At 49.6% G+C, this 14,361-nt stretch overlaps 1 protein-coding gene and 1 non-coding gene across 2 annotated transcripts; both read right to left on the bottom strand.

Moving 5' to 3' along the window:
* Positions 1 to 217: 217 nt before the first annotated feature.
* Positions 218 to 9,654, bottom strand: LOC144955630 (E3 ubiquitin ligase Rnf121-like; the record flags this gene model as incomplete). The annotated part of the gene is made up of 4 exons (XM_078885801.1): positions 9,595 to 9,654; positions 4,141 to 4,178; positions 1,263 to 1,404; positions 218 to 372 (listed from the first exon to the last, which is right to left on the bottom strand). Coding segments are annotated over exons 1-4 (380 nt in total), but the record flags the coding sequence as incomplete, so codon positions are not given.
* Positions 9,655 to 14,225: 4,571 nt separating this feature from the next.
* TRNAK-UUU (transfer RNA lysine (anticodon UUU)) lies at positions 14,226 to 14,298 on the bottom strand. Its single transcript has one exon. It is a non-coding gene; the product is annotated as a tRNA-Lys (tRNA).
* Between the last annotated feature and the right edge of the window lie 63 nt (positions 14,299 to 14,361).

Raw genomic sequence — 14,361 nt, 5'->3', positions numbered from 1 at the left:
CGAGCGTGGTGAGTGTGAGTGGTGAGCGTGAGTGGTGAGCGTGAGTGGTGAGCGAGCGTGGTGAGCGTGCGTATTGAGTGTGAGTGGTGAGCGTGAGTGGTGAGCGTGCGTGGTGAGCGTGGTGAGCGTGCGTGGTGAGCGAGCGTGGTGAGCGTGAGTGGTGAGCGTGCGTGGTGAGCGTGGTGAGTGTGAGTGGCGAGCGTGGTGAGCGTGTCACCGTGGCGTGGAGCCGGTGAGCGGTCTGCGTGTGGCACGGAACACGACCAGGGCGGTGACTGCCGAGAAGATTGCCCACATGGAGAGGAACCTCCACCAGGAGAGCTTCACCGTGAAGTACAGCGGCACAACCCACATCTGGAAGAGCGTCATCGCCTGCAATGGCACCATCATCACCGCCACCATCATCACCATCATCACCACCACCACCATCATCACCACCATCACCATCATCATCACCATCATCACCATCACCACCACCACCACCATCATAACCGCCACCACCACCACCATCATCACCGCCACCACCACCACCATCATCACCACCACCGCCACCACCACCACCATCATCACCGCCACCACCACCACCATCACCACCACCACCATCATCACCACCACCACCACCGCCACCACCACCACCACCTCCACCACCGTGAGGTACAGCGGCACAACCCACATCTGGAAGAGCGTCATCGCCTGCAATGGCACCACCGTTACCGTCATCATCATCATCATCACCATCATCACCATCATCATCACCATCATCATCATCACCATCATCATCACCACCATCATCATCATCATCACCATCATCATCACCACCATCATCACCACCGCAACCACCGTCACCACCGTCACCACCGCCACCATCGCCAGCACCGCCGTCTGCACCACCACCACCACCGACATCACCACCACCACCACTCACCACCACCCCCACCACCCCCACCACCACCCCCACCACCACCCCCCTCACCACCACCCCCACCACCACCACCCACCACCACCACCACCCCCACCACCACCACCACCACCCTCACCACCACCACCCCCACCACCCCCACCACCACCACCACCACCCCCCTCACCACCACCACCACCGCCACCACCCCCCTCACCACCACCACCGCCACCACTCACGTTGTAGGAGCGGGTGTGCCACCACCACCACCACCACCACCCCCACCACCACCACCCCCACCACCACCACCACCACCACCCCCACCACCACCCCCCTCACCACCACCACCACCGCCACCACTCACGTTGTAGGAGCGGGTGTGTCTCTGTTTCCACTGCACAAGAAGCACCTGGGCTACGGCGAGCGTAGCCAACAAGATGAGCACCATCTCAGCGTGCATCGCCTCGTGCCCCCGGTGCTTGGCGTGCATGCGGGCATGCTCCACCCTGCAGCACACACACACAGTACACACACACAGTACACACACAGTACACACACACACAGTACACACACAGCACACACAGTACACACACAGTACACACACACACAGTACACACACAGTACACACACAGCACACACAGTACACACACAGTACACACACACACAGTACACACACACACAGCACACACACAGTACACACACACAGTACACACACACACAGTACACACACACACAGCACACACACACAGTACACACACACAGTACACACACACACAGCACACACACAGTACACACACACACAGCACACACAGTACACACACACACAGTACACACACACAGTACACACACACACAGTACACACACACAGTACACACACACAGTACACACACACACAGTACACACACAGTACACACACACAGTACACACACACAGTACACACACACACAGCACACACACAGTACACACACACACAGCACACACAGTACACACACACACAGCACACACACACAGTACACACAGTACACACACACACAGTACACACACACAGTACACACACAGTACACACACACAGTACACACACACGGTACACACAGCACACACACACAGTACACACACACAGTACACACACACAGTACACACAGTACACACACAGCACACACACACAGTACACACACACACGGTACACACACACACAGTACACACACACACAGTACACACACAGTACACACACACAGTACACACACACACGGTACACACACACACAGTACACACACACACGGTACACACACAGTACACACACACACGGTACACACACAGTACACACACACACGGTACACACACACACGGTACACACACACACGGTACACACACACAGTACACACACACACAGTACACACACACAGTACACACACACACGGTACACACACACACAGTACACACACACAGTACACACACACAGTACACACACACACAGTACACACACACAGTACACACACACACAGTACACACACACAGTACACACACACACGGTACACACACACAGTACACACACACACAGTACACACACACAGTACACACACACACGGTACACACACACAGTACACACACACACGGTACACACACACACAGTACACACACACAGTACACACACACACAGTACACACACACAGTACACACACACACACTACACACACACAGTACACACACACACGGTACACACACACACACAGTACACACACACAGTACACACACACACAGTACACACACACAGTACACACACACACAGTACACACACACAGTACACACACACACAGTACACACACACAGTACACACACACACAGTACACACACACAGTACACACACACAGTACACACGGTACACACACGGTACACACACACAGTACACACGGTACACACACGGTACACACACAGTACACACGGTACACACACGGTACACACACACAGTACACACGGTACACACACGGTACACACACACAGTACACACGGTACACACACGGTACACACACACGGTACACACGGTACACACACGGTACACACACACGGTACACACGGTACACACACAGTTCACACACAGTTCACACACACAGTACACACGGTACACACACAGTTCACACACACAGTACACACGGTACACACACGGTACACACACACAGTACACACGGTACACACACAGTTCACACACAGTTCACACACACAGTACACACGGTACACACACAGTTCACACACACAGTACACACGGTACACACACGGTACACACACACGGTACACAAGGTACACACACGGTACACACACACAGTACACACGGTACACACACAGTTCACACACAGTTCACACACACAGTACACACGGTACACACACAGTTCACACACACAGTACACACGGTACACACACGGTACACACACACGGTACACAAGGTACACACACGGTACACACACACAGTACACACGGTACACACACGGTACACACACACAGTACACACGGTACACACACGGTACACACACACGGTACACACACACACGGTACACACAGTACACACACAGTACACACACACAGTACACACACACACGGTACACACGGTACACACACAGTACACACACACGGTACACACACACACGGTACACACGGTACACACACAGTACACACACACAGTACACACACAGTACACACACACAGTACACACACACACGGTATACACACACAGTACACACACACAGTACACACCCACACACACGGTACACACAGTACACACACACACGGTATACACACACAGTACACACACAGTACACACACACAGTACACACCCACACACACGGTACACACAGTACACACACACGGTACACACACACACAGTACACACACAGTTCACACACACACAGTACACACCCACACACACACAGTACACACACACAGTACACACCCACACACACGGTACACACAGTACACACACACGGTACACACACACACAGTACACACACACAGTTCACACACACAGTACACACACACACACAGTACACACACACAGTACACACACAGTTCACACACACAGTACACACACAGTTCACACACACAGTACACACACACACACAGTACACACACAGTTCACACACACAGTACACACACAGTTCACACACACAGTACACACACACACACAGTACACACACACAGTACACACACACGGTACACAAGGTACACGGATCTGTCTCGCGTGATCCACGTCTTACCTCCATCTCTCCTCAGCGGGTAACTTCGACAGATCTTCCTACACACAGACAGAGACACACACACACACACAGACACACACACACACACACAGAGACACACACAGAGACACACACACAGACACACACACACACACAGAGACACACACAGAGACACAGTGACAAACACACAGACACACACTCAAAGACACACACACAGAGACACACACAGAGACACACACACACAGAGACAGACACACAAAGATAAAGGTACCCCACTGTATAGCCTCAACAAACTGTAGGGGCAAGTGCTGCCAGTAGTAGCAGCGCTACCTATGAAGGCTACCGGCACTGTGACACACACAGAGACACACACAGAGACACACACACACACACAGTGACACACTCAGTGACACACACACACACAGTGACACACTCAGTGACACACACACACACACAGTGACACACACACAGTGACACACACACACACAGAGACACACACAGAGACACACACACACACAGTGACACACTCAGTGACACACACACACACAGTGACACACTCAGTGACACACACACACACAGTGACACACACACAGTGACACACACACACACACAGACACAGAGACACACAGACACACACACACACAGACACACACACACAGACACACAGACACACACACACAGAGACACACACAGATACACACACAGACACACACACACAGACACATACACACACAGACACACACAGACACACACACAGACACACACACACAGACACACACACAGAGACACACACAGACACACACACACAGACACACAGACACACACACACAGAGACACACACAGAGACACACACAGACACACACACAGACACACACACACACAGACACACACAGACACACACACAGACACACACACACAGACACACACAGAGACACACACAGACACACACACACAGACACACAGACACACACACACAGAGACACACACAGACACACACAGACACACACACAGACACACACACACAGACACACACACACAAACACACACACAAACACACACACAGAGACACACACAGACACGCACACACACAGACACACACACAAAGACACACACAGACACACACACAGACACACACACAGACACACACACAGACACACACACACAGACACACACACAGAGACACACACAGACACACACACACACAGACACACAGAGACACACAGACACACACAGACACACACAGACACACAGACACATACACACAGGCACACACACAGACACACACAGACACACATACAGGCACACACACACAGACACACACACACACACAGACACACACACAGGCACACACACACAGACACACACAGAGACACACACAGACACACACACACACGCACAGACACACACACACACAGACACACACACACAGGCACACACAGACACACACACACACAGACACACACAGACACACACAGGCACACAGGCACACACAGGCACACACACAGACACACACAGGCACACACACACACACAGACACACACACACAGACACAACCACACACAGGCACACACAGACACACACAGGCACACACATACACACACACACAGACACCCACACAAACACACACAGACACACACAGGTACACACACAGACACACACACAGACACACACACAGACACACACACAGACACACACACAGACACAACCACAACCCTATCCACTAACCCTGACCCCGCCATGAGGAAGGGACATTGCTCGGAACGTCTTCCGTGTTATATACAGATGTACTGTACATACAGTGCAGTGTTCATTGTATGAGTCTGTGTGCGTGTCTGTGTGTGTTTGTGCGTGAGTGTGTGTGTCTGTGTGTGTGGCTGCGTGAGTGTGTGTGTGCGTGTCTGTGTGTGCGTGTCTGTGTGTGTCACTGTGTGTGTCTCTGTGTGTGTGTCTGTGTGTGTCACTGTGTGTTTCACTGTGTGTGTCTGTGTGTGTCACTGTGTGTGTGTCTGTGTGTGTCACTGTGTTTGTGTGTCTGTGTGTGTCACTGTGTGTGTGTGTCTGTGTGTGTCCCTGTGTGTGTGTCTGTGTGTGTGTCACTGTGTGTGTGTCACTGTGTGTGTGTGTCACTGTGTGTGTGTCACTGAGTGTGTCACTGTGTGTGTGTGTCACTGTGTGTGCGTGTCTGTGTGTGTGCGTGTCTGTGTGTGTCTCTGTGTGTGTGTCTGTGTGTGTCACTGTGTGTTTCACTGTGTGTGTCTGTGTGTGTCACTGTGTGTGTGTCTGTGTGTCACTGTGTTTGTGTGTCTGTGTGTGTCACTGTGTGTGTGTGTGTGTCTGTGTGTGTCCCTGTGTGTGTGTCACTGTGTGTGTGTCACTGTGTGTGCGTGTCACTGTGTGTGTGTCACTGAGTGTGTCACTGTGTGTGTGTGTCACTGTGTGTGAGTAACTGTGTGTGTGTGTGTCACTGTGTGTGTCACTGTGTGTGTGTCACTGAGTGTGTGTCACTGTGTGTGTGTGTGTCACTGTGTGTGTCACTGTGTGTGTGTGTCACTGTGTGTGAGTCACTGTGTGTGTGTGTGTCACTGTGTGTGTCACTGTGTGTGTGTCACTGTGTGTGTCACTGTGTGTGTGTCACTGTGTGTGTGTGTCACTGTGTGTGTGTGTGTCACTGTGTGTGTCACTGTGTGTGTCACTGTGTGTGTGTGTCACTGTGAGTGTCACGTGTCACTGTGTGTGTGTGTGTTACTGTGTGTGTATGTCACTGTGTGTGTCACTGTGTGTGTGTCACTGTGTGTGTGTCACTGAGTGTGTGTCACTGAGTGTGTGTGTCACTGAGTGTGTGTCACTGTGTGTGTGTGTCACTGTGAGTGTCACGTGTCACTGTGTGTGTGTGTGTGTTACTGTGTGTGTATGTCACTGTGTGTGTCACTGTGTGTGTCACTGTGTGTGTGTCACTGTGTGTGTGTCACTGTGTGTGTCACTGTGTGTGTGTGTCACTGTGTGTGTGTCACTGTGTGTGTGTGTCACTGTGTGTGTGTCACTGTGTGTGTGTGTCACTGTGTGTGTGTCACTGTGTGTGTGTCACTGTGTGTGTGTGTCACTGTGTGTGTGTCACTGTGTGTGTGTGTCACTGTGTGTGTGTGTCACTGTGTGTGTGTCACTGTGTGTGTGTGTCACTGTGTGTGTGTGTCACTGTGTGTGTGTGTATCACTGTGTGTGTGTCTCTGTGTGTGTGTCACTGTGTGTGTGTCTCTGTGTGTGTGTCACTGTGTGTGTGTCACTGTGTGTGTCACTGTGTGTGTGTCACTGTGTGTGTGTCACTGTGTGTCACTGTGTGTGTCACTGTGTGTGTGTCACTGTGTGTGTGTCACTGTGTGTGTCACTGTGTGTGTGTCACTGTGTGTGTGTCACTGTGTGTGTGTCACTGAGTGTGTGTCACTGTGTGTGTGTCACTGTGTGTGTGTCACTGTGTGTGTGTCACTGTGTGTGTGTGTCACTGTGTGTGTGTGTGTGTCACTGTGTGTGTGTGTGTCACTGTGTGTGTGTCACTGTGTGTGTGTCACTGTGTGTGTGTGTCACTGTGTGTGTGTGTCACTGTGTGTGTGTCACTGTGTGTGTGTGTCACTGTGTGTGTGTCACTGTGTGTGTGTCACTGTGTGTGTGTCACTGTGTGTGTCACTGTGTGTGTGTCACTGTGTGTGTGTCACTGTGTGTGTGTGTCACTGTGTGTGTGTGTCACTGTGTGTGTGTCACTGTGTGTGTGTGTCACTGTGTGTGTGTCACTGTGTGAGTGTGTCACTGTGTGTGTGTCACTGTGTGTGTGTCACTGTGTGTGTGTCACTGTGTGTGTGTGTCACTGTGTGTGTGTCACTGTGTGTGTGTCACTGTGTGTGTGTCACTGTGTGTCACTGTGTGTGTCACTGTGTGTGTGTCACTGTGTGTGTGTCACTGTGTGTGTCACTGTGTGTGTGTCACTGTGTGTGTGTCACTGTGTGTGTGTGTATCACTGTGTGTGTGTCTCTGTGTGTGTGTCACTGTGTGTGTGTCTCTGTGTGTGTGTCACTGTGTGTGTGTCACTGTGTGTGTCACTGTGTGTGTGTCACTGTGTGTGTGTCACTGTGTGTCACTGTGTGTGTCACTGTGTGTGTGTCACTGTGTGTGTGTCACTGTGTGTGTCACTGTGTGTGTGTCACTGTGTGTGTGTCACTGTGTGTGTGTCACTGTGTGTGTGTCACTGAGTGTGTGTCACTGTGTGTGTGTCACTGTGTGTGTGTGTCACTGTGTGTGTGTCACTGTGTGTGTGTCACTGTGTGTGTGTCACTGTGTGTGTGTGTCACTGTGTGTGTGTCACTGTGTGTGTGTCACTGTGTGTGTGTCACTGTGTGTGTGTGTCACTGTGTGTGTGTCACTGTGTGTGTGTCACTGTGTGTGTGTCACTGTGTGTGTGTCACTGTGTGTGTGTCACTGTGTGTGTGTCACTGTGTGTGTGTCACTGTGTGTGTGTCACTGTGTGTGTGTGTCACTGTGTGTGTGTGTGTCACTGTGTGTGTGTGTGTGTCACTGTGTGTGTGTGTCACTGTGTGTGTGTGTGTCACTGTGTGTGTGTGTCACTGTGTGTGTGTGTCACTGTGTGTGTGTCACTGTGTGTGTGTCACTGTGTGTGTGTGTCACTGTGTGTGTGTGTCACTGTGTGTGTGTGTCACTGTGTGTGTGTGTCACTGTGTGTGTGTCACTGTGTGTGTGTGTCACTGTGTGTGTGTGTCACTGTGTGTGTGTCACTGTGTGTGTGTGTCACTGTGTGTGTGTGTCACTGTGTGTGTGTCACTGTGTGTGTGTGTCACTGTGTGTGTGTGTGTCACTGTGTGTGTGTGTCACTGTGTGTGTGTGTGTGTCACTGTGTGTGTGTGTCACTGTGTGTGTGTGTGTCACTGTGTGTGTGTGTGTGTCACTGTGTGTGTGTGTCACTGTGTGTGTGTGTGTCACTGTGTGTGTGTGTCACTGTGTGTGTGTGTCACTGTGTGTGTGTCACTGTGTGTGTGTGTCACTGTGTGTGTGTGTGTCACTGTGTGTGTGTGTCACTGTGTGTGTCACTGTGTGTGTCACTGTGTGTGTCACTGTGTGTGTGTGTCACTGTGTGTGTGTGTCACTGTGTGTGTGTGTGTGTCACTGTGTGAGTGTGTCACTGTGTGTGTCACTGTGTGTGTGTGTCACTGTGTGTGTGTGAGTGTGTCACTGTGTGTGTCACTGTGTGTGTGTGTGTGTCACTGTGTGTGTGTGTGTGTCACTGTGTGTGTGTGTGTCACTGTGTGTGTGTGTCACTGTGTGTGTGTGTCACTGTGTGTGTGTGTCACTGTGTGTGTGTGTGTGTCACTGTGTGTGTGTGTGTGTCACTGTGTGTGTGTGTGTCACTGTGTGTGTGTGTCACTGTGTGTGTGTGTCACTGTGTGTGTGTGTCACTGTGTGTGAGTGTCTCGCCTGTTCTCCCACGTCCCCTCCGATGCGCGCCTCCAGCACCGCCATGACAGCCGCTCTCCCCCTCTAGCCCCGCCCCTCGCTCCCCCTGTAGCCCCGCCCCTCGCTCCCTCTAGCCCCGCCCCTCGCTCCCTCTAGCCCCGCCCCTCGCTCCCTCTAGCCCCGCCCCTCACTCCCTCTTTAGCCCCTCCCCTCACTCCCCCTCTAGCCCCTCCCCTCGCTCCCTCTAGCCCCTCCCCACACTCCCTCTCTAGCCCCTCCCCTCACTCCCCCTCTAGCCTCTCCCCTCACCCCATAACCCCGCCCCTAACTCCCTCTAGCCCCGCCCCTCACCCCCTTTAGCTCCGCCCCTCACTCCCTTTAGCCCCGCCCCTCATTCCCCCTCTAGCCCCTCCCCTCACTCCCTCTTTAGCCCCTCCCCTCACTCCCCCTCTAGCCTCTCCCCTCACCCCATAACCCCGCCCCTAACTCCCTCTAGCCCCGCCTCTCACCCCCTTTAGCTCCGCCCCTCACTCCCTTTAGCCCCGCCCCTCATCCCCCCTCTAGCCCCTCCCCTCACTCCCTCTCTAGCCCCTCCCCTCACTCCCCCTCTAGCCTCTCCCCTCACCCCATAACCCCGCCCCTAACTCCCTCTAGCCCCGCCTCTCACCCCCTTTAGCTCCGCCCCTCACTCCCTTTAGCCCCGCCCCTCATCCCCCCTCTAGCCCCTCCCCTCACTCCCTCTCTAGCCCCTCCCCTCACTCCCCCTCTAGCCTCTCCCCTCACCCCATAACCCCGCCCCTAACTCACTCTAGCCCCGCCCCTCACCCCCTTTAGCTCCGCCCCTCACTCCCTTTAGCCCCTCCCCTCACTCCCCCTCTAGCCCCTCCTCTCTCCCCCTCTAGCCCCGCCCCTCGCTCCCTCTAGCCCCGCCTCTCACCCCCTTTAGCTCCGCCCCTCACTCCCTTTAGCCCCGCCCCTCATCCCCCCTCTAGCCCCTCCCCTCACTCCCTCTCTAGCCCCTCCCCTCACTCCCCCTCTAGCCTCTCCCCTCACCCCATAACCCCGCCCCTAACTCCCTCTAGCCCCGCCCCTCACCCCCTTTAGCTCCGCCCCTCACTCCCTTTAGCCCCTCCCCTCACTCCCCCTCTAGCCCCTCCTCTCTCCCCCTCTAGCCCCGCCCCTCGCTCCCTCTAGCCCCTCCCCTTACTCCCTCTCTAACCCCTCCCCTCACCCCCCTCTAACCCCTCCCCTCATTCCCCCTCTAACCCCTCCCCTTACTCCCTCTCTAACCCCTCCCCTCACCCCCCTCTAACCCCTCCCCTCACCCCCCTCTAACCCCTCCCCTCATCCCCCTTCTAACCCCTCCCCTCATCCCCCTTCTAACCCCTCCCCTCATCCCCCTCTAACCCCTCCCCTCATCCCCCTCTAACCCCTCCCCTCATCCCCCTCTAACCCCTCCCCTCACCCCCCTCTAACCCCTCCCCTCATCCCCCTTCTAACCCCTCCCCTCATCCCCCTCTAACCCCTCCCCTCACCCCCCTCTAACCCCTCCCCTCACCCCCCTCTAACCCCTCCCCTCATCCCCCTCTAACCCCTCCCCCCCCTCTAACCCCTCCCCTCACCCCCCTCTAACCCCTCCCCTCACCCCCCTCTAACCCCTCCCCCCCCTCTAACCCCTCCCCTCACCCCCCTCTAACCCCTCCCCTCACCCCCCTCTAACCCCTCCCCTCACCCCCCTCAACACCTCCCCCCTACCCAAGATGGCCGCCGCTCTGGGCCTGTCTTGGTGACGTCACGCGGCGACTGCCACGTCACTGCAGGGAGTGCGTTTTTTTGGGGGTGGCAGGTAGACGGTAGATTCTTCCGGAAGACGTCTTCCAGAAGAAGAAGAGGGGATTCATCTCCTTGGTTCTTTCGGTAAAGTCGTCACGTAGAAGGGAAGTAATAAAATAATAAAAATAAAACTTAATAAAATATTTTATTTATTATGTTTTATTTTTATTATTTTATTACTTCCCTTGGTTCTTTCGGTAAAGTCACGTAGAAGGGAAGTAATAAAATAATAAAAATAAAACTTAATAAAATAAAATATTTTATTTATTGTTTTATTTTTATTATTTTATTACTTCCCTTCGACGTGACGACTTTACCGAAAGAACCAAGAAGATGAATCCCTGCAGTCACGAAAGCTTTAAATCGGAAAGAAGAGGGGAGTTTCAAGTTATTTTTATTGATCTTCCGATACAGGAAGGATCTTCCGGAAGAGTTCCGATTTATCAATAACGATTATGATTGTTTTGATGTAAAGCTTTCGTGACTGCAGGGATTCATCTTCTTGGTTCTTTCGGTAAAGTCGTCACGTAGAAGGGAAATTAATAAAATAATAAAAATAAAACATTATAAAATAATACAAATAAAACATAATAAAATAATAAAAATAATAAAATAATGATAATATCCCATTTTTAAATGATAAAAATAAAACATAATTAAATAATAAAAAAAGAATTTTTTTTATTTCGATTTAAGCTTTCGTGACTGCAGGGATTCATCTTCTTGGTTCTTTCGGTAAAGTCGTCACGTAGAAGGGAAGTAATAAAATAATTAAAATATAAAACATAAAATTCTCACGACGTTTCAAATGCAACACACGCAATCGTCATCAGGTGTGAATTCCACAGCAATAAAATGTTCTTCTTGTGGATGTCACACCTGATGATGATTGTTGTGGATGTCACACCTGATGATGATTGTTGTGGATGTCACACCTGATGATGATTGTTGTGGATGTCACACCTGATGATGATTGTTGTGGATGTCACACCTGATGATGATTGTTGTGGATGTCACACCTGATGATGGTTGTTGTGGATGTCACACCTGATGATGATTGTTGTGGATGTCACACCTGATGATGATTGTTGTGGATGTCACACACTGATGATGATTGTTGTGGATGTCACACCTGATGATGATTGTTGTGGATGTCACACCTGATGATGATTGTTGTGGATGTCACACCTGATGATGATTGTTGTGGATGTCACACCTGATGATGATTGTTGTGGATGTCACACCTGATGATGATTGTTGTGGATGTCACACCTGATGATGATTGTTGTGGATGTCACACCTGATGATGATTGTTGTGGATGTCACACCTGATGATGATTGTTGTGGATGTCACACCTGATGATGATTGTTGTGGATGTCACACCTGATGATGGCTGCTTGTGTTGCAGTCGAGACGTCGTGAGAATTGTTATTGTTTAATGTTCATATTATTTCATTATTTCCCTTCTACGTGACTTTACCGAAAGAACCAAGCAGATGATTATGATTGTTGTGAATCTCAGCAAAACATTGTATTAGAGAGAAACAAATTACAACGTTAATTTAAAGGTTTTAGAGACATTAAAAATAAATTGACATTGATTAAAAGGAGCGATTTTTGCATCGTCAGATTCCTCCGGTATCAGTCACGATCACGATTGTAGTGAATCTATACGAAATATTGCAATAGAGAAAAAAGTTGCTAACATTAATGTAAACGTTTTATGTATATACATAAACACGTGAAACATATATTCGAGTATTAATAACGAGTATGATTGCAGTGTGTCTTAGCAAAACATTGTAATCGAGACAAAATGTTAATAACGTTATTTTCAACGTTATTTTTAATATATAGACACGTAAAAAATATACTTCAGTATTAAAGACTATTTTTTGCAGGAGATATAAAAAAAATTGTCAAAACAATTACAACGTTCATTTAATCGTTATTTATTTATAGACACGTGAGAAAAAATAGTGACGTTGAAATGTTTACAAAAATAAAATTTTAATAAAAATAACGGGGAACACCTGAATAGAAAAAATAGTGACATTGAAATGTTCACAAAAATAAGATTTTAATAAAAATAATGGGGAACGCACGAACGGAAAAATAGTGACGTTAAAATGTTTACAAAAATAAAATGTAAATACAAATAATGGGGAACCGCTCGAACAGAAAAAATAGTGACGTTAAAATGTTTACAAAAATAAAATTTAAATAAAAAAAAATGGGGAACGCTCGAACAGAAAAAAAAGTGACGTTAAAATGTTTACAAAAAATAAAATAAAAATAATGGGGAACGGCCGAACAGACAAAATAGTGACATTAAAATGTTTAAAAAAATCAAATGTAAATAAAAATAGTGACATTGAAATTTTCACAAAAATTAAATTTTAATAAAAATAGTGACATTGAAATGTTCACAAAAATAAGATTTTAATAAAAATAATGGGGAACGCACGAACGGAAAAAATAGTGACGTTAAAATGTTTACAAAAATAAATTTAAATAAAAATAATGGGGAACGCTCGAACAGAAAAAATAGTGACGTTAAAATGTTTACAAAAATAAAATAAAAATAATGGGGAACGGCCGAACAGACAAAATAGTGACATTAAAATGTTTAAAAAAATAAAATGTAAATAAAAATAGTGACATTGAAATTTTCACAAAAATTAAATTTTAATAAAAATAGTGGACATTGAAATTTTCACAAAAATAAATTTTTAATAAAAATAACGGTGAACGGCCGAACAACAAAAATAGTGACGTTGAAATGTTTACAAAATAAAATGTAAAAAAATAATGGGAACGCCCGAACAGGGACTTGAACCCTGGACCCTCAGATTAAAAGTCTGATGCTCTACCGACTGAGCTATCCGGGCCCACGACGGCCCGAGGTGTCCCTACGCCTCTTATCTCCAACTCGGCCAACCACTCTCCCCCGC

Source organism: Lampetra fluviatilis, unplaced genomic scaffold (genome assembly GCF_964198595.1).
Source record: "Lampetra fluviatilis unplaced genomic scaffold, kcLamFluv1.1 SCAFFOLD_987, whole genome shotgun sequence".
Taxonomy (NCBI): domain Eukaryota; kingdom Metazoa; phylum Chordata; class Hyperoartia; order Petromyzontiformes; family Petromyzontidae; genus Lampetra; species Lampetra fluviatilis.
This window is presented reverse-complemented; position numbering and strand designations above follow the sequence as displayed.